The sequence below is a fragment of the Dromiciops gliroides genome, chromosome 1 (assembly GCF_019393635.1).
Source record: "Dromiciops gliroides isolate mDroGli1 chromosome 1, mDroGli1.pri, whole genome shotgun sequence".
NCBI lineage: Eukaryota > Metazoa > Chordata > Mammalia > Microbiotheria > Microbiotheriidae > Dromiciops > Dromiciops gliroides.
In genome coordinates this window covers 313704478-313728277 of record NC_057861.1, presented here as the reverse complement: position 1 = coordinate 313728277, position 23800 = coordinate 313704478, and the positions used below count along the sequence as shown (strand labels likewise).

Below are 23800 nucleotides of genomic sequence, written 5' to 3'. Positions count from 1 at the left end.
GATGAGCTGGTTGATTTTAGAAAAAACATGGAAAGACTTGGATTAAATAAATGAAGAGTGAAATGAGTTAGAACCAAGAGAAGATCATATACAGTGACAGTAATATTGTTCAGAGAACTGCTGTGAAACAACTAAGATATTTTGAGTATTATAAATACTCAAATTAGCTAAAAAAAAGATGCTATCCACCTCCAAAGAAAGAATTGATAAATAAAGGTATACTTAGTATGGTTTTACACACACACACACACACACACACACACACACACACTTGTGCCAAATGGCTGCCTTTTCTGGGGAGAGGTGGGGAGATAGGGAAACAGTTTGGAACTTAAAATGTAACTCCCCGAAAAAAATAATTAAAATTTTGAAATAAAAGAAATAAATAAAATTTTTCAAAACGCTAACTGTTTTGTAATACTGTATATATTATTGATGATGAACTCAACTCCTTTTCTCTGTCCCCACCCCTTCAGTAGAAAGTTTTGAGAGCAGAACTATTTCATTTTTGTCTTTGTATCTCTAGTTTCTACTTCTGTGCTTGGCATATGGTAGGTGTTTAATAATGCTTTCTGAATTTAATTTTAAAATGTGATAAGTTGCTATTCATACTAATAGAAAGAATATGTTAAATCGGTCTGGCAGTCTAAGTGGTATTCCTGTTGCTTTTCTGGCTTGTCCACCAGGATGATGGGCATTTTGTAGAATCATTTTTAAAATCATATTTCTTAAATTTTCTTTTAAATCAGAAATTCTCCCACATTTATAATAACAAATTTTTCCATTTGACTATAGAAAAATTGCTTCGAGTTCATTGCTGATTTTCCTTGAAGTGTTTGGTTTACTTGAATTTCAGTCTCTACAACATAAATTCTAAAGTAGGATTTAGTTTTTGTTTTTGTTTTTTTTAGTGAGGCAGTTGGGGTTAAGTGACTTGCCCAGGGTCACACAGCTAGTAAGTGTCAAGTGTCTGAGGCCAGATTTGAACTCAGGTCCTTCTGACTCCAGGGCCAGTGCTTTATCCACTGCGCCACCTAGCTGCCCCTAGGATTTATTTTTTGAGGATAGCCACAGGTGTTCATTTTGAAATAGTTGTTGAAGTCAAATGGTAATATCAAGCACTAGTATAGTGAAAAGAATAACAGATTTGGTGCCAAATGCTAGGTTTAAATCTTGGTTCTGGGACTTACTGTCTGTGTGGACTTAAATGAATTGTTTTATAGCTTTAGATCTCAGCCTCCTTATCTGTAAAATGAAAGGCTTAGGTTAGGTGGTCTCTGAGGTTTCTTGCAATTTCAGAATAACTGTGATCTTTGCATGTGTTTGCTAAGTAGAATTTACCAGCAAGAATACAAACTGCTCCTCTCTTTTTTGTGTAGTTATGTATTTTCAAATGTCTGTGGTATTTTACATTTATTACTGTCAGAAAGCATGCCTATAGGCTTAATTTCCTGTGGTACTCTTTGTTCCCCCTCATAAGATACTAGTGATGATTCTGTAATATGAAAAATACTTATATACTTTTTTCTTTGTAGGCATTGGCAGAACAAGTGACAGAAAAGGAACTAGCCCAGGGAAGGCTGTACCCACGACTCTCTAATATTCAGGAAGTTTCAATTAACATTGCCATTAGAGTAAGTAATAAACACAATTTATGACTTTATGCAATCTTGGGTGCTTGTGAATCTGACATTGTGAGAGGGTGGGCTATCAATGAATGAACACAAAAACTAAAACCACATGCAAATACATGAGATGTTCAAACTTTAAGAACTTGGTTTTCAAAGTGAAAAAGATAGCACAATTAATTTGTTTTGCTTGGATATTGTTGGATATTTATGTGACCAATATGTAGTTAGGCCAAATAATATTAACAATCTTGAATGGTCCTAAGAGTACATAAATAATATATAATAAAAATTGTGTTATTAAGTGAATATTCCTAAATTATGTAAAGCTATTTATTTAAATAATGTAAACATTCAAATGGTAATTTTATTCATACTACTCATTTGCTTAACAAACTCTGCTTTGGAAAGTGGTAAACTTCGGTCCAATCAGCTTGAATGAGATCACCTATTCCAAGTTAGTAAAATCAGAATCAATGAAACTTTACTATGCATTAGATAAAAATAATCTCAGGTTTTCTTGCTCACTTGGAATAACTCTCTAGAAGACCCATGATGAATCACGTTATCAACTTTCTGATGGAAATTTGATGGACTCTAAGTACAGAACAAAAAATATATTCTTGGACATCTACCTACTCTGGATTTGTTTTTCTTGAATATGCTTATTTGTTTCAAGGGTGGTTCTTCACCCCCATCCCCCATTCCTCGGTTTTAGTGGGATTTAGAAATAGTGAAGGGCAGCTAAGTGGCACAGTGGATAGAGTACCAGACCTGAAGTTAGGAACACTCGTCTTCCTCAGTTCAAATCTGGCCTCAGATACTACCTTTGTGACCCTGGGCAAGTCACTTAACTCTGTCTCAGTTTCCTCATTTGTAAAATGAGCTGGAGAAGGAAATGGCAAACTGTTCCAGTATCTTTGCCAAGAAAACCCCAAATGTGGTCACCAAGAGTTGGACACAACTAAAATGACTCAAGAACAACAATTAGAAATAATAATGCCAAAGATAATTAAGAAGGCCATTGAGACATTTTATTTAATGTAGAGAACAAAATAAGTTAAGAAAACACAGACAGGACAGTTAGTTTTGAAAAGTAAGGAGTGAAATATACCATTGATTCTGGTACAGCAGGAATTTGTTCCAACTAGATTGATGTTATTAGGGAACAATTTGAGCATAACATAAATTGTGAGTTTGATTATGCTTGATTTCTTCTTCAAGAACGTGCAGAAAACTTCAACATTTTACAGTAACTCACAAGCTGCAACCCTTCTGATACCCACTTTTACACATACAAATTTTTAAATCTTTTTCACAGTAAAGTACATTATTTATTGTATGTTTTCTGGTACAGTAGGAACTATAGGAGAAGAGCTGGTACAAACTGCCTTCTCTTCCCCCATGGCCTCCAATCTGAGGCTGGGCCTTTCCAATTTTTGCAATACTTTGCCTAGAAATGCTGAATAGTAATCCTGAGGCTGCAGATAGCCCAAGACTGCTGACAAGGTCACCATTTATTGTAGTATTTATGTTTTTTAAACCATTTAATATGTATTAAACTGTGCTGCCTTTGGGGGGGGGGGTTGAGGCAATTGGGGTTAAGTGACTTGCCCAAGGTCACACAGCTAGTAAGTGTCAAGTGTTCTGAGGCCTGATTTGAACTCAGGTCCTTCTGAATCCAGAGCTGGTGCTCTATCCACTGCACCACCTAGCTGCCCCTGTGCTGCCATTTTTTAATTAGGTTCCTATCTTTTTTTTCACTGACAAATTTTTTGAGGGTTATGCCCTTTTAACCCCATTTCCCCATAATTTCTGTGGTTTTGATTGCAGAGTTTTGCATAGCATCTTGCTTTGGGGGAGTACATGTTAGATTATATCATAACGACTGTTTTTTTCAAAGCAACATTAGTATATACTCACCACTTCATATATGATCCTCCTTTTGTGATCTGTGTTTATGGAAAATGTTTATTTGGTGGAGAAGCATTTTAAGTTCAGAATTGGCCTTTTCTTAATAGCTGTGTTCACTTAACCCTCATTCATTGTCCCACTAAAAAAAAAAAAGTCTTATTGCTTCTATCTCCACAACATCACTTATATCCATCCCCTTTTCTCTTCTTGAATGGCCACCACTGTAGTACAAATTCTTATCACCTGTTACCTAGGACTGTTGCGGTAATTTCCTATTGATTTTCTTGCCTCAGCTGTCCTCTCTCTAATCCATTCTGCATATAGTTATTAAATTGCGGATCAGTAAACTGAAGAGGGTCCCTATCCGTGTTTGGATTTTAAAGTCCTTTACAGTGGGACCTCAGTCTACTTTTCCAGACTTCTTATAACATTCTTTCAGTTTACGGTCCTGTCAAACTGGCCTTGCTGTTCCTCCCTTCTCTTTTTTTTTTTTTTTTGGGGGGGTTAATTTAAAATTCTAAATGTGGGTTCTAATCTGTTCCCCTAGTTTTGGGGGAAAACTGACTAAAATCACTGATAACGAGTTTAGGTTTTTAAGGGTTATTGAAAAATAGAAAGAGAAAGATTGAGAACAGAATTCCAACAGCCTGGCATTCCTATCTTTCCTCAATTTTCCCGTGAAGTCCTCTGGAGTTCTGAGTCTCTGTCTCTGTCTCTGTCTCTCTGTCTCTCTCTCTCTCTCCCTCTCCCTTTCCCTCCCTCCCACCACAGTCAAGTCAGGAACCAAAAGCAAGTGAGCTCTCCGCACAGGCCCTCCTTCCTGTCCCCTCCCAGCAAATGGGAGGCTCCTCAAGTTGATTGGCTGGTAGCCTTGATAGACAGTACCCATGAGCAAACGTCACTTCCTGGCGCCAAGGAAAAGCCGCATGGCCTTGCCCTCTGAGGCAGTCTCCTCATGGTGGAGCTTTCCTATAGAAAGTCTCCAGTAGGTGGTGTCAACTTGCCCAGGGTCACACAGCTAGTGTCAAGTGTCTGAGGCCGGATTTGAACTCAGGTCCTCCTGAATCCAGGGCTGGTGCTTATCCACTGCGCCACCCAGCCTGCCCCTCTTCCCTTCTCTTTGCCCTTGTACTGGCTGTCCCTTATGTCTGGCATATACTTCCCCTTCACTTCTGCCTTTTAGAACCCCTGGCTTCCCTCAAGACTCAGCTCAAGTACCATTTCTACAATATTCCCAAACTGTTAGTGTTGGCCCCAATTTATCTTGAATTTATCTGTGTCTGTTTTGTAAATGCATTTCTGTACATCTTCACGAAGTGAATGTAAACTCCTTAGTACCAGGGCTGTTTAATTTTTCTTTGTATCCCTGGTGACTAACACATTGTCCAGCAAATAATAAGCACCTAAATTTACAGATATTTGTTTACTTTTTGGTTACTTGTCTCAAAAACTAATTGAAAATTGTACAGCTACATCAAGAACAGTGTTGTAACATGGCTTGCTTTCTGCAAAAATTTATTATTGAATCAAAATAGCCTCTCAAATAATTTTCCTTGTATTGTAAACATGCCCCGGGGGCAGCTAGATGGCACAGTGGTTAAAGCACTGGCCCCTAGATTCAGGAGGACCTGAGTTCAAATCCAGCCTCAGGACACTTGATACTTACTAGCTGTGTGACCCTGGGCAAGTCACTTAACCCCCATTGCCCTGCAAAAAAACGAAACAAAAAAAAAATTACAAATAAAACATGCCTTCAGTAATTTCGATTTTTATTGATGTATCAACCACATCAAAAACATTATCTCTTCTATATCACTAACTACAGAACACTGATAGTTCTTATATAGCCATTCCTAGAATAAGGAGATAACAGGTTTTTTGTTGAGTGTTTTTTGTTTGTTTGTCTTTTTGGTGAAGCAGTTGGGGTTAGTGACTTGCCAGGGTCACACAGCTAGTAAATGTAAGTATATGAGGCTAGATTTGAACACAGGTCCTCCAGAATCCAGGCTGGTACTTTATCCACTGCGCACCTAGCTGCCCCACATTGATAGTTCTTAGCACTCTTCTTCCTTACCCAAACTGTTTTGATGGTGTATGCAAGTTCATTAAGGGATATCTGAACTAGGAGATGATACCCAAAACTTGGAAAAAGTCAAGGTCTTGATTAGTATTTAAAAAGTAATCCAGAAAACATCAGTAACTATAATCCCATATACCTACTTTCCCATCTCTACAGAAGCTTTATGACAGAACTCTTCTGGCTAAGATGGCTGCCTGAAAAGGAGACTGTCCATCCAGCATACCTAGTCCATCAAAATCCTAGAGTTCAAACCAGAACAAATAATGATCAAGAAATCCAGTGAGAAACTACAATAAGTGATTTCTTCCACCCTAGAACTGCATAAGAAGTCAGCCAGAAGCTCTAGGGTAATAGGAAAGGGTATGAACCAAGCCAGCATCATTAGTGAGTAGCCTCCAGGCATTGCAGAGATGGCCAGAGACATGAGTAGCCTGCCAGGCCCCATGTCTAGAGGTGACAAGAGCAGAGAGCTCCCTGGAGAAAGCCCTAGGGTAAGAACTTTGGAAATGCTGGATAGTATCAGTAGTGACCAATATAACTTCAGCAAGCACTCTGCTCAGAATCCCCAAATTCAGGAAGTTATCAGCTAGCTTACACTGTCCTAAAAGGACTCCTGAATATCCAGGTTTAGCATACTGGCATTGGGAGGTGGAAGTCAGAGCAGAAATTCAGGGACCTAGGCAGTACCAAAGAGCATGAACTACTCAAAAGTATAGTGAGGCATGGGAGAGTAGAGCCTAACCTGACACAGGGCCCCAGAATTAAAGCCAGAGATTTGAGTCAATCAAATTAGAAACAATTACTAAATCAGTATCAAAAATAATTACAAACCCAGAGATGCCCAAATAAGAAAGGAAGCAACTCCATAACAACTGCAAGTAGAGACTCAAAGGGGGGAAAATGGAATTTTCCACACGGGACTACATGAATTACTTGGAAGAAATTAAGCAAGATATTAAAAATGGTAAATAGGGGCAGCTAGGTGGCGCAGTGGATAAAGCACCAACCCTGGAGTCAGGAGTACCTCTGTTCAAATCCGGCCTCAGACACTTAACACTTACTAGCTGTGTGACCCTGGGCAAGTCACGTAACCCCAGTTGCCTCACTAAAAAAAAAAAAAAATTTTAAATGGTAAATAGAGGCTCTGAAGGAAATATTTGTGTAGTCATTTCAGTTGTGTCTGATTCTTTGTGATTGTTTAGGGTTTTCTTGACAAAGATACTGGAGTAGGTATACCAGTTCCTTCTCCAGATCATTTTTACAAATGAGGAAACTGAGGCAAGCAGGGTTAAATGACTTGCCCAGGGTCACACAACTAATAAGTGTCTGAGGCTAGATTTGAAGTCAGGAAGATAAATATTCTTGACTCCAGGACCAGCACTCTATCCACTGTACCACCTGGCTGCCCTAAGGAAAGAATTAGAAGGTAAATAAATGGCTTAGAAGAGAAAGTGGTAACTTTTGCCCAAGAGATAAAATTACTGAAAACTAGAATAAACACCAAGAAATCAGAGAATCTAAAAATTAGAATATACCAAATAGAAATTCCTTATTCCATGACATAGAAAAAAAGTTTCCAACTGTGTATCTTCCTGATGCTTCAAACTCAACCTGTCCAAAATCGAATCCCAATTCTCTTTTCCAAAACTTAGGGTGCTATTGCCTTCCCCATTACTTATGCTCCAGACCTTAGTGGTCTGCTTTGCTTTCCCCTCTCTTCCGCATATCCAATCAGGCGCCACATGGAGCCAGTTCTGCCTCCCTCTACCCCATCTCCAGTCAGAACTATTCTCTCCTTTGCTATTGCTGCAGTCCAGGCCCTCCTTATCCCCCCACCTAAATGAGGAGGTGATAGCACAGCCATTGGCTTTGGAGTCAGCATCTTTCCTGGAAGACAGAGGGTCCGCTTTCCATCTCCTGATCAACTTTGTGGCATTGGGGTAAGTCATGTCACCTCACCTGTAAATGAAGATTGTATTAGATGGCCCTTGAAGTCCTTTCCATTTCCAGCACAATAACCTTATGATCCTGTGACTGTTGTAGTAACTTCCTAATTGGTCTCCCTGCTCCATTCCCTTCCTTCTCTGATGTATCTTTCACACTGCTGCCAAAATGAGCTTTTTAATAATGCAAGTATAACGCCCTTGCCTCAGAAACCTTCAGTGGTTCCTCTTTACCTCTAAAATGAAATAGAAACGCCCTAGCTTGACATTTAAGGCTCTTCATAAGCAGGCTTTGGACTGACCTTTCAGTTTCTGCTTGACTACTACTCTTCACTCACTCTGTGTTCCAACCAGACTAGACTAATAGCTATTCCCTGATCTCATCCTTCCGTGATTTCAAGCAGGCCATCACTTCTGGCTGGAATGTCCTTCCACATCTCTGCATCATGCAGATTTTTATTCATTTCTTCTTCCACCTTTTAGACTTTAGGCTCGTTGGTGACAAGAACTATTTTATTTTGTTCTTCATCTTTCTGTATTCAGAACCTACTCTTTGGGGGTGGGGTGGACAATGAGGGTTAAGTGACTTGTCTATAGCTAGTTAGTGTCAAGTATCTGAGGCCTGATTTGAACTCAGGTCTTCCTGAATCCAGGGCTGGTGCTTTATCCACTGTGCTACCTAGCTGCTCCCCCAGAGCCTACTCTTGCACACTGTAGCTCCTTAACACTTTATTCATCTACTAGCACATTTATTAATTTATTAATATAATAACATGAGTATTATTATGCCTCCATGATGAAACAGTTTCTCTCATATTTTTTTTCTATAATCTAAATAAAATAATTTCTGTCAATGAGAAAAGAACAAGGTGGGGGGAGGTGGTATAAGAGACTGCTAGATATTGTTTGTTTCCTCAAGTTAAATTCCATAAGAGTCTTATAATATTACTTTGCATTTCTCAAGTGAGCCAATAGTTCCAAAATGATGTTTCAGTTACTTTGGTGCTTTGGTAAAATAAGTAAATGATCACACTTTAAAGATGATAAAATCAGTCCTTTAAACATATCTTTTTCTACAATATTAGCTTATTCTCTCTAAATAAAAGATAAATGTGTGATAGGCAGTTCTAGATGATGAAATTTTCTCTTTGTAAAAGTTTTTGTTTATGGAATTTGCGTCATTAGCACATACAGAACATCATGTTTTTATTCTGTTCAACATCAGGCACTTGATTCATTAGTACCTGACAGAGTAAGACTTGCACACTTAACCAAAATAAACCAGGTTTGTAAAGTGTTTAGAAAAGAGCCCTCTGGGGGAAAAAAGTCATAAAATGTTTCATAGTTTGCTGGGGTTTTTCACCAGTATTATGAAATATCTAGAGATGTGTTTCTTTTAAATGCCAAAACCACCTATTGGGGGGGGGGGGGCGGCGGGGGCGGAGACGGCGGAGACACATCATAGTCATTTTCATCTCCGTAATTTTTTTTTGCCTTTTCTGTTTGTATTGGAGAAAATAAGAGCATGTTCTGATGCACTCATAGGAAGATGATTAGAAGCCATGCTGTAGGATGGCATCTGGGCTGTATTCATTCTATTCCTGGACTTACTTGTTATGCTTCCATAACTGCCATATTGCCCTTGCACAGTATTGTCTGAATATAGTGATGCCCAGAGAAGCTACTGAAGTGGGTCGTACTTTTTCTTTTTTTCCAATTTTTGTGTGTGTGTGTTTTTGTTTTTGTTTTTGGTGAGGCAATTGGGGTTAAGTGACTTGCCCAGGGTCACACAGCTAGTAAGTGTCAAGTGTCTGAGGCTGGATTTGAACTCAGGTACTCCTGACTCCAGGGCCGGTGCTCATATCTGCTGAGCCACCTAGCTGCCCTAGTGGGTCATACTTACTACACACTCAGAAAAACTATAAAACAGTAGTACAACTGATATGCCCTAAGTGTAACACAATGGGACCCCTTCGAGACAGCTAAGGTTTTATGACTTGCTTTATTTTTCTTTTCATCATTGGTATTCTACTTAATCTCCTGTTTGCTTCATAATTTCTTTCTTTTTTTTTTCTTTTTGTCGGGGCAATGAGGGTTAAGTGACTTGTCCAGGGTCACACAGCTAGTAAGTATCAAGTGTCTGAGGCTAAATTTGAACTCAGGTCCTTCTGAATCCAGGGCCAGTGCTTTATCCACTGCACCACCCTGGTTGCCTGTGCTCTATAATTTCTTGCAGCCATCAGAATATGTATACCCTGTCATTTCTTTATTGCTCTCTTCTATTTTCCTTGGTGTTTCACTCATTCTTCCCATGCTTCATACCATCAGTGCTATGTTTCTGGTATTTGGCTTTTCTAGTTTAGGGCTTTTATGTTTTATAGAACTATGTTACTGTAGGCATATAAAACTTAACATGTTCAAATATAACTCGTCCTCCCTACCCCCACTCCCAAAAATCACCTTTCTTTCCTGTTTTTGTCAGTGGCTCTACTGTGCCTCCATTCCTCCCAGTTTGCACCTTTGGCATCATCTGCTTCTCCTCAGTAACACATGTCCCCTTCTCTATCATATTGCAGCTACCCCTGTCACCACTTACCTAGAGTATTACACTAGCCCCTTCTTGGATCTCCCTGCTCCCACACAGCTTCCCATGTGGTATTCTTCCTCCATATCACCACCCCTTACTCAGAAACCTTCACTGATTCTCTAACCTCTAGGATAAAATGTAGATTCCCCTCTAAATGTTTGTCAGCACCCTTCACAATCTGGCTCCAGCTACTTTCAAGACTTATTACGCATTTTTTCCCCCTCGTAGGATTGTACATTCCAGCCTCACTTGCTGTTGCCTTTCCACAATATCCCATTATCCACTTCATGCTTTTGCCCAGGCTAGAAGGCTCTCCTTCTATACCTTGAAGAATCCATTCAGCACTCAATTCAAGAACCATCTCTTGGATGAGTCTTATCCAATTCCTTCGAGGTAGCCACCTGTGTGTCCATACCCCCCAAATTACTTTGTATTTACTTTTTGTGTATTTTGTATTTACTAACCCATAGACATGTTATTTTCTTACATAGAACATAAAACTCCTTGAGGACAGAAACTATTTCATCTTTGTCTTTGTACCCTTGGCACCTGGCACAGTTTCCTTCATGTCAGACATGCCTTTTTTTTTTAATGTGTGTGTGTGTGTGTTGTGTGTGTGTGTGTATTTTATTTTTATTTATTTTTTTTTAGTGAGGCAATTGGGTTAAGTCAACTTGCCCAGGGTCACACAGCTAGTGTTAAGGGCTAAAATTCTAGCTAGTCTGTCTAAAATATCCAATGAGTGGTCGTCAATAAATTATAAGCTTCAGCAAGAGTTAGACTTTTAAGCGTTTATTAAGGAGAATAAGAATTTGATAAAGAGAAAGAGAAAGGCCTAGATTCCTATCTACTAAAGGGAGAGCGCATTTCTAGCTCCCTTCTCCGCCAGAGTCCAGAGGAAAGAGTGAGAGACCGAGCGCCAGTCTCTTCCTTCCTCCTCCCACTAGCCCACGTCACTTCCTGATGCCAAAGAAAAGACTCCTGGTCTTGTCCTCAAAGACCTTTGTTTCATGGGCGGAACTCTTCTACAGTAAGTCTCCAGCAGGTGGCGTCATTCCAGTCGTTACACTAGTAAGTATTAAGTGTCTGAGGCCAGATTTGAACTCAGGTACTCCTGACTCCAGGACTGATGCTCTATCCACTGCGCCACCTAGCTGCCCCAGACATGCTTAATAAATGCTTGCTCATTGATTGGTACCTGTATGTCAGAACAGCCAGTTTTATTGCATTGGGTCTTGCTTTTCCCAACTATTTTATTGTTGCTTAGGGGTAGTTCCTTTGATGCCAGACATAATGTTTTTTTTTTTAATTACTTGTTCTTGTTTTATTTGGGTATTTTACTTTGTGCTTTGCTATTCAAGATGTTTAAGGCTTATAGAGTACTGAGCTCTGGATTAGAGAAGTATTTTTTTCCATCTCTGGAAGGAAACAAATAACAATTGAAAAATAAAAGTAAATTCTACTTTGAACCAAAAAGAACTAAAACCCAAACTAAACTAATTTAAATAATTTATTGTATATTAACTTTAACTTGTTGTTAATGCTTGCAGACTATACATGATAATATTATTTATCTTTCAGATTACAGAATATCTGTATGCCAAGAAGATGGCTTTCCGTTACCCAGAACCAGAGAACAAGACTGAATATGTTAGATCAAGAATATGGCGAAGCGACTATGATTCCTTGCTGCCAGATGTATATGAATGGCCTGAATTTTGCATCACAACCTCCAAATTACATGATTAGAGGCCATCCTCCTAGAAGAACACTTGCTAAACTGCAGGACCTTCTCCCCACTTTTTCTTGACCAAGTAGTGAAAACATTTGAGATTTGCATTTTCCCCCATATTTTGTTGACTTACTCCATTTTTCCTTGATTAATTTCACCAAGTATCTACAAATCTTATTTGTGATAGACTACATCACCTACATTGTTCATGCTTTTCAAAAAAATAGTTCAAATGACTATAATGTTCTAATTCAAACTTGGAGCACATACCACATCATAAATGTTTAAAATATATATATATATATTTTTAATATGTATTTATTTGTATTCCCATTCACTGCTGACTGCCAAAGTAAAGTTACTTCTGCCATTATAAGTAATAATCTTCTCCCAGCCAATTCCTTCAGGATTATTTAAAATTCACTCCTGTGGTTGTGAATAACAAATTTTGAACTTGAAGCAAGTAATCCCTTTAATTAGAAAATCTACATTTATCCAAAGTCTAGAGGAAAGCTTTACCTGGTATCCAAAATGTTACTCCTTTATTCTGCTGCTTTTAAACCATAGACTTTGTAAATCTCTGACAGACTAGGTTTTGTGAGAGAGAAAAAGTTTACCATAATATTTATTCTCTCTATATGGCCGAAAATGTTATATGGTAGAGTGAAATGGGAGCTAGTACCAGCTTTAGAAAAAACTAAAGAAGTGATCAGCCAGTCTATTGAAAAAATACACCAAAATTGTAATCCAGACCCTTTTAGTTTTGCATAGGTAATATTGCATATCATTCATAGCACACTAATTAATTGTTCAAACTTGAAATTATATTCTGAAGAAAGAATAGTTTACAACACTTCCACTTCCTTGAATTCAAATGACTCCTTAGAAAGAGGATATAATATAGTAGAGTACATAATATAACTGTACCATATATACATAAATTATTCAGCTAAATGTATTGTTCCTTTCATAATCATCACTTTGGGAATCTATGTGCTTCCTCAACTGCCCTGCTATTTCTCACTATTTTTTGGAACTCCTTGGAGTTATTTCAAAGCACTGGGGCATTGTTTTTGTTTTTACTAAAATCCTTATCCTTTGTGGTGGATTTGAGTTTTACAAATAACCAAATTGTTCAGAGAAAAACTGAAGCCTGGCAATAAGATGGGTTATGAAGATGGGTAATGCCTTTTGCAGGCTAGGAATTTAATATGAATAATATGAAATAATATTATTTTTCTTTCTTATAAATTGGCTTTTGGAGATACTTCCAAACAAAGTTCCAGATTTGAAAATAAAATTTATTTGGAAGTATACATTTTGGTCAAACATAGTACCTCATAATCTTATTTCAAATATGTAAGTTATTTGATTCTTTCTCCAAAATATTCAAGTGCTTTAACATTATAGAAAAAATGTATAGTGTTCTTTTAAGAGGGAATCCTCTTTGTTTCATTTCTTCAATAGAACAAGTTGTTGAAAAGTGAATGATGGAAATTCTGAGTATGATTAAGTGTTTTTGAAACTTAGAAAACTTTCAGTTGATTTCCTTTTGTATAATAAAGCTATATAGGAGATTTAGTTTAAACAATTGTAAACAGATGCCCTAATTATTTACCACTTAAACAATCTGTGTTTTATAAATCAGTTTCCTATGAAATAAGTAAATTAGGTCCACAGTTAAGCATTTTTCATGCTTGGAGATAAAGCATTTAACTTTTTTTTCTCATTGATCTTCATTTAAAATAAGTACTCCTTTAAAATGATCCTATCCATGAAATTGTAATAATTTGAGGTTCTAATGTAGTAATTAAACAGGTGGCAATAATTACAGATAATTTCATCTATTGTTTTTTTGAAGCCAGGAACAATGCATTAGAAAGTTAATTTTATGTTCTTGGTAAATATGTCCAATACTGTATCTTCACTGTATAGTTAAGCATTTTAGAAATAAAATGAATATATTTAATGAATGCCCTCATACCATATCTCAAATAAGGCAGTATGCTTTGTGTTAACTTGTCTTGGGGAAAAATGTCTTGCACATTTTGGTAATATGGTTTTCAAGAAAATGTTAGTGAAAATAAAACTTGGTAGTTGTAAGTTTAAAATTAAAATCTCAAGTTACATGATATCTTTAAGCTGCTAGACACCAGTGTCTCTATGGTAACAGAAAATTAAGAATTTTATTTTTTACTTAACAATAGAAGTTTGCTAATGTCATGTGATAATGATTACAAATTCATGCTGTTTTTATTGGTGGTATATATATTACTCAAGAATTGGTACTTTCTAAATTGACTACAACAATGTGCACACTAGCTGAAAATATTAACACTGAGAAACAGATTGGGAACAAACTGGAAATAACTAAAACATTTTGGTTTCTATGAGGGTTGTATCTGGGGAATATGTAATGACTTTGATGAGGAACTGAAAAGTAGCTGCACCTTATAGGAGAAAGAAGAAACTAGAACCATTGTTAGTTTGTCAGAAATGGTGAAACAATGTTATAATCTGGTACTGGGTATAGTGTAGGCAAATGGAGCACTTTATATTCGAATAAGGGAAAGATTGCTCCATGATATCCTTTCCCCAAGGTGCAGAGAAGGTTAATTTACAGTATAATGGGAAAAGTATATGAGTTTCCTATTTGGTTTTAAATGCTTAAAGTATAAAGTGTGGTATGAGTTTTAAGTTCTAAACTGTGAATGGTTTTCTCTGCCATTTAGATATTTTTTTAAAATACCAACTCAGATGATGTTTTTACATAGAATGAATGACTTTTCATCTATTTTTGCTATGCTTAGTGTTTACAATCTATAAGTTCACTTAAATTTAAGGTGTTATTCTGAGAAATAATGTAATTCATTTGAATTGAAGATACTGCTTCAGAAGGTTCCCTGAAAATACATCTAACTACAATACATTTCATTTGTATTGGTTTAGAAAGTGACTAATCAAATATGACAAACCTTTTTACCTTTGCAAAGAGGAGTAAGATGAGAAAGCACTGATTTTTCAATAGATTGTTATTGTCTCCTGACAATTTACATTACCCTAGGACACTAAATTCAAAGACCCTGAGAATAAGTCCTGCTTGGCTATGTTCAGGATTAATGTATAATGGTTGTTGTGTGTTATCTACAGCTTGGAGTCAGTACCTAGCATGTTTTAAATGAAAAGTAATTAACACTTGCCACAAACTTCCAAGTGGGGTATGGAGAAAGTTTTTTCCCTAGAAATACACTCCACTCAGATATTATTCAATTCTGTCCTTTTTAGCCCTCTGAACTTTCATTTGCCTTGCGGATGATTTCTTTGTACTATTTGCTATTGAATTCACTAACAATAATGGGGTCCAGTTTTATAGGAGCACAGTTTATAAGAGCTTTAATTAAAGTTACCTATCCTGAAATTTCACTTTTAAAGGGGTGGATGCATCAGGGGCAGCTAGGTGGTGCAGTGGATAAAGCACCGGCCCTGGATTCAGGAGGACCTGAGTTCAAATCCAACCTCAGACACTTGACACTTACTAGTAGTGTGACCCTGGGCAAGTCACTTAACCCTCATTGCCCCACAAAAAAACAAAAAAATAAAGGGGTGGATGCAAAAGACTGCAATTGGCAGTGCTTACATTTTGTATCTGAAATTACATACGTCCAGATACTGCCACATAATAAGTTAAAAAGTTACGAAACATCTATCGTGAAATAGTACTTGGTTTTCTGATCTTTTGATATGCATCAAAATTTTTTTTCTGTCAGTATTGAAATGATCACTGCATATAAGTATAACATTTAAACATAGATTAAGATAATTCACCTATTGAAAATTTTCCAGTCCTTTAATAGGACTGTGATTTTTTCAGTATTTTAATTCAACCAGCAAATTTTGCCAAATTGCCAATAAAGAAATTAGGTTAAATGCAGCGTTGCAGCCTGTAACAGGAGCATGGCCCACACTGTTTTCAAGTCAGTTACCAGTGGACTCAAGAAAGCCAGTAGTTATTTATAAAATATTTATTTGCTTTCACTGGAAAATTCCATGTAAAATGGCTTTAGGGGAATTCTACATATTTTTGCTTTCTTCTAAGAGGTGAGTGAGATAAAATGAAAATGTGTTAAAAGTTCAGTTGCAGAAATTGTACATTAAATAAAATGTCTTTGAATAGCTTTGTATCTTTCTGTAACAGTTCTTGCTAGCAAGCTGTTTTTATATTCCTCTACTCTTGTCTACTCCATATTTTTTTAAATGGACATTTTTTTGGGCACTCTACAGTCTCTGGTTTTTAGCAAAATTTTTTAAGCTTATGTTTTGAGGGGGAAATGTTGCTGATAAAACTAAGAATTCCTTGACTTTCAGTATTTCCTTTAGTGTTCTCAGGTCAATGATTTTTTCTTATGCTTTTCCAATTAAGAAATACTTACCAAATCATTGATCTTAACATATTCCAGTTACTATAAATTAGTAATACCTGAGACATGAAAGGGTAGAGGGCAAGAGTAAGCTGTTTCACTAAGGACTTTCACTTGGATCCTGACTACAGATGACTTATTTTAGAAAATTGTCATCTTAAATGAAACGTTCATCTACTAGTCTTTTAAAAACTTGTATCCTCCTGCTTTTCATATATTGACCTCTCAACTCTTATTGTTCAAGTCATGTCTAACTCTTTGTGCCCCTTTTGGGGGTTTCCTTGGCTAAGATCCTTGGAGTGGTTTGCAATTTCCTTCTCCAACTCATTTTGTGATAAGGAAACTGAGGCAATCAGGGTTAAATTGCCTGCCCAGTGGCATACAGCTAGTAAGTGTCTGATGCCAGTGTGGAACTCCTGTCTTGCTGATTCCAGGCCCAGAGCTCTATCTACTTCACCACCTAGGTGTCCTCAACTCAGTATTTTTATTTCCCACTTTATGGCAACATATACTTTTTGTAGAATGTATTAATAAGACCTACTGCATGTACATGTATAAGTACAACTTTACACGTACATAACTATTATTACAAGGAAGACATAGAATAAAAGTTTCTCCTGAAATATTTTCAACTTAAACATTTGACATTCTAAATACTTTCCTCCACCTTTCTCAAAATGACCTATGTAGAGTTAAGTGAAGAACTGAAACAATTTTTAAACCAATTATAATATGTTTTGTGAACCATTATTCACATTACATGCTCGATTATTGACAAAATAATTTCCTAGTATTTTCCCAATTGTTATTTAAGGTAAGAAGAGAGAATAATTCCTCTTTATGTGATTACTTATGGGAATATACGTTTAAAGGGGAAAAAATGTTTGTATGCAGCATTGATTTATTAGTGAAGGCCTAGTGATCAGTTAAAAGAAATTTATATGATGTGTACATTTTTTTTCTCCTTTAATGTTATTGTATTGAGATATGTTCTGGTCTTATATTTTCTTAGTAAAATTTCCTATGCATAAATTATTCGTAATGTATTTGTTCTTAAGTGCACTGTTGTATACAGCTCATCTTAAAACTAAAAAAATAACTCCAGAATGCCTAATTCAATGAAAATATTACTGGTTTCAATTCCTACTGTGGAATGCTGTTTCTGTTTTTTTCCACTCCTTTGTCCATGTTCTCCAAACATACTTATCTCTTCTACTTTCTTCTTTAAACTATAGAAAAAATATAATATTAGACCATGAATTCATAAAGGTTGTATATTGTTAGGGAGAAATAATGTAAGAACCTTGTTACAAAGTACAAAATAATTGCCATCTAGTACCATTTTTTAAACATTCATGAAAGCTTTGTGGTATTATAAAAAATAATAATCGCTAATGTTTATAAAGCACTGTGCTGTGAATGTGCTAAACACTTTTACAATTATTACTCATTTGGTCTTCACAACAAACCTGGGGATGTAGTGCTTCTAATATCTCCATTTTACAATTGAAGAAACAGGCAAACAAGTGACTTTCTGGCGGGTTACACAACTGTTACATGTCTGAGGCTGGATTTGAACTTAGGTTTTCCTGATTCCAGGCCAGCACTCTTAACTGTGCTATTGAACAATAGCTTTTAAAGTGAAGGTTTCACCTTTTGTAGAGATCATGAGCGGGGCCAAACAAGCTGAAAAGTTTTCTTGCCCATCCTCTGCAATAGTATATGCTTTCACTGCTGTTACATTCAGCACTTGTGTATTTCTATACAATTCTGCTTCTTTGGGAGGGGAGTATTCAAAGGTTTAAGACATTTCAGGTGTTCAATTAGCAAACATTTATGTGCCCGGTGCCATGATAAGTGCTGAAGATACAAAGATAGCAAACAGCCCCTGACTTAAAATAGCTTCCTTTCTAATGGGGTAGACATAAATATGAAATATATGTGAAATTTAAGGTACTTTGTGGTGTAGATGGATCATAACAGCTGGGGCATTAGGAGAGACTTCTTGAAGAAGGCAGCACTTGAGCTGAATTGTGTAGGAAACAAGGGATTCTAAGTGATGGAAGTAAAGAAGGGAGTTAATTCCAGGCATGAGGGCCAGCCAGCGCAAAGGCAAGGAAACCAAAGAGTGTCATGTGTGAGGAACAGCAAGGTGGTCACTGTGGCTGGACTGTGGAGTGCAAGAAGGGGAATAATGAAGAATAAAGATCTAAAGGTCGGTGGCTGTTGATTGTAAAGAATTTTGAATGCTAAACTAATTTGTAATTTATCTGAAAAGAAATAGGAAGCCATGGTGTTTACTGACAAGAGAGATCAGGTGCACTTTTTTTTTTTTTTGGTGAGGCAATTGGGGTTAAGTGACTTGCCCAGGGTCACACAGCCAGTGAGTGCTAAGTGTCTGAGGCCAGATCCGAACTCAGGCACTCCTGACTCCAGGGCCAGTGCTCCATCCACTGTGCCACCCAGCTGCCCCCAGGTGTACAATTTTAAGAAAACCACTTAGGCAGCTGGATAGAGAGGATGGTTTAAGGGAGAAGATCAGAGGCAGAGGACTAGTCAGGGTGCTTTTTGGATAGTACATGTGAGAGGCTTTGAGAGAGCCTGATCTAGGGCAAATGACTATGGATGTAGGAATGAGGAAAACAAGTTAAATGTAGAGGCAGAAATGGCAAGATTGGCATCTGAATGGAATATGGAGTGAGGGGGAAAAGTTGACGATAAAGCGTGGGTTATAAATAGAAATTTCTCAACAGAAAAAGGAAAATTCAGAAGAAGGATGGGTTTGGGGAAGTGTGTTTTCGCTGGTGAGGTCACTGAGCGTAGAGATAAATGGGCTCAGAAACAGAGTTTTATGGTACACCCATAATACAGAACATGAGATGTACAGTAAACCAAGAAACGAGGTGCAATTATTAAGAGAATAAAATGTCCATGTGGGAAATACCCCATAAAAGAAAGACTATCCGAAAGAGGGCAGTCGGTGTTCAAATGCTACAGAAGCCACAAAATATGAGGATTGAGAAAAGGTAATTTAGATTTTGCAGTCAAGAAATTACTGGTAACTTTGTAGTTTTTGTTGAGTGATGAGGAAGCCAGATTACAAAGATAATTTTGAGAACTGGGTGAGAGGAATGGGAGGCAATGAGTGTAAACGGCTTTTCCTAGGAGTATGGCTTTTTATGGGAAAAAGGAAGAAGGAGAGTAACTTGAATGAATAGGGTCTAGTGAGGAATTTTTTGTTGTTGTTGGGTTTTTGTTTTGGTTTTTTTTGCGGGGGAGGGGGGCAATGAGTTAAGTGACTTGCCCCAGGGTCACACAGCTAGTGCCAGTGTCCGGTGTCTGAGGCTAGATTTGAACTTGGGTCCTCCTGAATTCAGGACCAATGCTTTATCCACTGAGCCACCTAGCTGCCCCTAGTGAGGAATTTTTTTTTTAAACGGGGCATGGGGTTAAGTGACTTGCCCAGGGTCACACAGCTAGTAATGTCAAGTGTCTGAGGCCGGCGATTTGAACTCAGGAACTCCTGAATCCAGGGGCGGTGCTTTTAATCCACTGCGCCACCTAGCCGCCCCTGTGAGGAATTTTTTAACGATAGGAGAGAGGGTCATATTTGTGGGCAACGAGAAACTAGATAGGGAGAGATTGAAAATTAAGAGATAGAAAATGGATATAGGAAACAATTTGCAAGGAAAGAAAAATGGGGTGGGGGAAGGGATGGAATCATAGTGACCCTATCCCACATCCTTTCTGGTCTACAAGAGTATCATGAGAGACTTTGTCAAATACTTAGCTAAAACCTAGGTAAGCTATGTCTACAGAGTTCTCCTGACCTACCAGTTTAGTAACCCTGTCAAAAAGTGAAATTTTAATCTGACATGACCTGTTCTTGATCAGGACATGCTTATTCTTTGTGATCACTGATTCTTTTTCAGATGTTCTCCAACCACCCCCTTAATGATAATATAGTGGGGGGGGGTGTAGTTGATTTCTCTCCCTCCATCTCAGCTGCTATAATCACAGAAAGTGTAGCTAATCAGGTATTAATGTGTAAATGACAAAGACAGGTCTAGCCTTGATGTTACTTAAGAAGTCAAGCCAGAAAACATTCCTTATTGAATTGGAAGGGAAGCTAGCCATGAGCCAGCATAATATCCCTGATGGCCTTTTAAAAGCTAAGCCTACCAGCCCTGGGGACATTGAAGTAGGGAGCATCTTCGTGGAGTGTGAACCCCATTACTTCCACCAGAAAACAAGAGCTGATAGAGAGTTCATTGTCTCTCCTGACCAGCATAAGCCATAGCATCTAACAGTGAAGGTTTTTGTGGAAGATACTGTATATTGCCAGGTGCGGAGAGAGACATTTGGCGGCCAAGATTTGATGGTCAAGGAGCATGACACCTGGTAGCTCCTCAAAAGAGCTAACTGCTCTCAGGGGAGAATTCGCTCTGGCAACTGGAAGCTAAGCAGACCCAGGGATGACTGGGGAGTGATTTGAGGAGAGAACAAAATGAGAACACCATAAGGAAAGAAAGGATACGTGGGCCTTGCAATACCAGAAGCATAAATTGCTTAGACCACATGCCTCACTAGCAGTGTACTCTAAGTATGTGCCACTTCTTTGTGGGGGTGAGGGGATGGGTGGGAGTGTTTTGGAGAAGTGCCCCAGGTTTTTAGGGTAAATGTTTTATAGCTGCTATATCTGCTGACTATTAAAGATGAACTATAATCTAAGGGATACAGACCTGCAGGTATCTTTGAAACTGAAGTAGTTGCATGGCCCCAAAGAAGTGATATGAGAAGACACCCACGCTTTGCAAAAGGAGGAGGCTCATTGGTCTGGAAACATTGCATTTATTTTCAGAATTTTTCAATATATTGATAGGTTTTAGTGATGTTTTTCTATTGACATTCTGATTTTTTCTGATATACTGATAGGTACTGATTTTTTTTTCTCTTGCTATTTCTCTTTAAAGTATATTCTTTTTAATGTGGGATGGATCTCAGGGAGGTGATGGGAGAGATTACAATAAACATTTATTTGAAAATAAAAACTGATGTTATCCCTCTGGGAATTCAAACTACAAAATATGTGAGTGCTGAGTTGGGGAGATAACCCAGGGGGCTACAGATAGACATTCTAGAATTTGCCAGACATCAAAAATCAAGTTCCTGGGGGCAACTAGGTGGTGCAGTGAATAAAACACTGGCCCTGGATTCAGGAGGACCTGAGTTCAAATCCAGCCTCAGACACTTGACACTAGCTGTGTGATCCTGGGCAAGCCCTGCAAAAATAAATAAATAAATAATTGAAGGAAATAAAAATAAAGATGTCATTTTAAAAAAAATCAAGTTCCTTGGCGCCTATAGTTTACAGACTCAACTCTTGATATTCATGTTAATATTTACCTTTTTCCATACCTGCAGTAACTCCCATTCCCCACAGTCTTTCAAAGATCACTCGCAAACAGCTCAGCAATCACACCTGTCAGTTCCTTCAGGACCTTAGGATATAGTTGATCTGGATCAGTTGATGAACTTATCAAAGAGAGCTAGGTGCTTTCTTATTACCTTCTTATTATCTTGGGTATCAATGCTATTGCCATTTTTGTTGTGTCATTTATAGTCTAGAAGTCTCCCTTGGGATAGAGAATGGAAGGAACACTAGAGATTAGTAGCTCTGTCTTTTCTCCCCTCATCTAACCCTACAAAGATCCTATTCCTTCTTAAATTCTTCTTTTTCCTCCATAAAGCCTTTCCTTATACCTGATCAGTAACAATCTTTGCTCCTTTGAGGACCTCACAAATTACTCACTTTGATTTCTCTCTCAGATGTCCTTATCATGTATTATTTGATGTTAGTATAGGGATTAGACCTATGAGCTCCCAGTGAGGAGCTTCCTCTCTCATTAGATTGTCTTGGAGAATTGTTTAAAACTCTAAGAAAAACTTCCTCTTGGTTACACAGCTAGTATATGTCACAAGCAGAACATACTATTTTTATTATTGTTTCTTCTCCATGTGCATGTCATGTCTCCCTACTTGAAAAGTTCAGTGATGTCAAAAACTTTGTTTTATCTAAACTTCATATATTGCCCATCTCTAGCAGTAACCATAATAAATGCCTAATGGTTGTTTGTTCAATTCAATTCAATTGAAGATTGACATAGCACGGGTATGGATTATATCTCTTTTTTTTAATTTAAAGAAAGCCAGTGAACTTTTATTTGTTAGAATGAGAAGAAATTTGATATTAGAAGGTTTTATATTATATTACATATATACACATCCACGTGTATATATACATATATATACACATCCATATGTATGTATATAGTATATATATTTATGCATACAGAAATAAGTGTATATAGTTTAAAACTTTGAGATTATTTTTCTAAGCCAACACACTAGGATACAGAAAAGTGGTCTTTTTTTAATTTTTATTTTTGAGGCAATTGGGGTTAAGTGACTTGCCTAAGATCACTTAAGTGTCCAGTGTCTGAGGCCAGATTTGAATTCAGGTACTCCTGACTTCAAGGCCAGTGCTCTATCCACTGTGCCGCCTAGCTCCCCCTTTTTTTCATTTCTTTAGAATTTAATTTTTCTCCAATTACATGTAAAAACAATTCTTAACATCCATTTTTAAAAGTTTGTGTTCCAAATTCTCTTCCTTCCCTACCTCCCCCTTAAGAAGGCAAGCTATTCAATATAAGTTGTAGATGTGTAGTCATGCAAAACATTTCTATATTAGTCACGTTGTGAAAGAAAACAGACCAAAAAAAAAAAACCCCAAAATTAATGCTTCTATCTGTATTCAGATACCATTGGTTGTAATCCCAGTTTCTTTGCCCTCTGGAATATCATATTCCAGGCTCTCTGATCTTTTAATGTAGAAGCTACTAAACCTTGTGTTATCCTGACTGTGGCTCCACAATACTTGAATTGTTTCATTCTGGCTGTTTGCAATATTTTCTTCACCTAGGAGCTCTGGAATTTGTCTATAATATTCCTGGGAGTTTTCATTTGGGGATCTATTTCAGGAGGTGATAGATGGATTCTTTTAATTTCTATTTTACCTTGTGGTTCTAGAATATCAGGGCAATTTTACCTGATAATTTCTTAGAAGATTATGTCTAGGCTCTTTTTTATTTCCCAGTTGAATATCCTGTTATGAAACAAAACTTAAATACATATCAGTGAAAAGGTATCAAATAAATACGAAGCCATCATAATATTTGAATGCTAGGAGCATGAAAACTTGAAGTACCTGTATAGCTTACAAAAAAGGACAACAGTTAATTTGGTTTTTAACTATCAGACTATTATTAGTGTGTGTGTGATATTCAATAGCATGTAATGGGTATGACTTTAAGAAACTGCTTAACAGAGCTATTGAGAAAAACTATCAAACATGGCACCAAGGCTAGGTGAAACAAAAGTTTCCCTGGCCTACTGGGGAAGCCTCCAGTTTTCAGACTTTTAGAAATGTTCATGCTAT

The 23800-nt window shown here is 37.3% G+C and overlaps 1 protein-coding gene across 1 annotated transcript in view; it reads left to right on the top strand.

Annotated features, from left to right (window-relative positions):
- Positions 1 to 14980, top strand: part of ME2 (malic enzyme 2) — an 81155-nt gene extending 66175 nt beyond the window's left edge. The window contains exons 15-16 of the mRNA XM_043977657.1: positions 1536 to 1634; positions 11734 to 14980. Coding sequence (XP_043833592.1) covers positions 1536 to 1634; positions 11734 to 11901 — 267 coding nt within the window. The 3' untranslated portion in view covers positions 11902 to 14980. The remainder of the gene's footprint in view (positions 1 to 1535; positions 1635 to 11733) is intronic.
- Positions 14981 to 23800: the final 8820 nt, after the last annotated feature.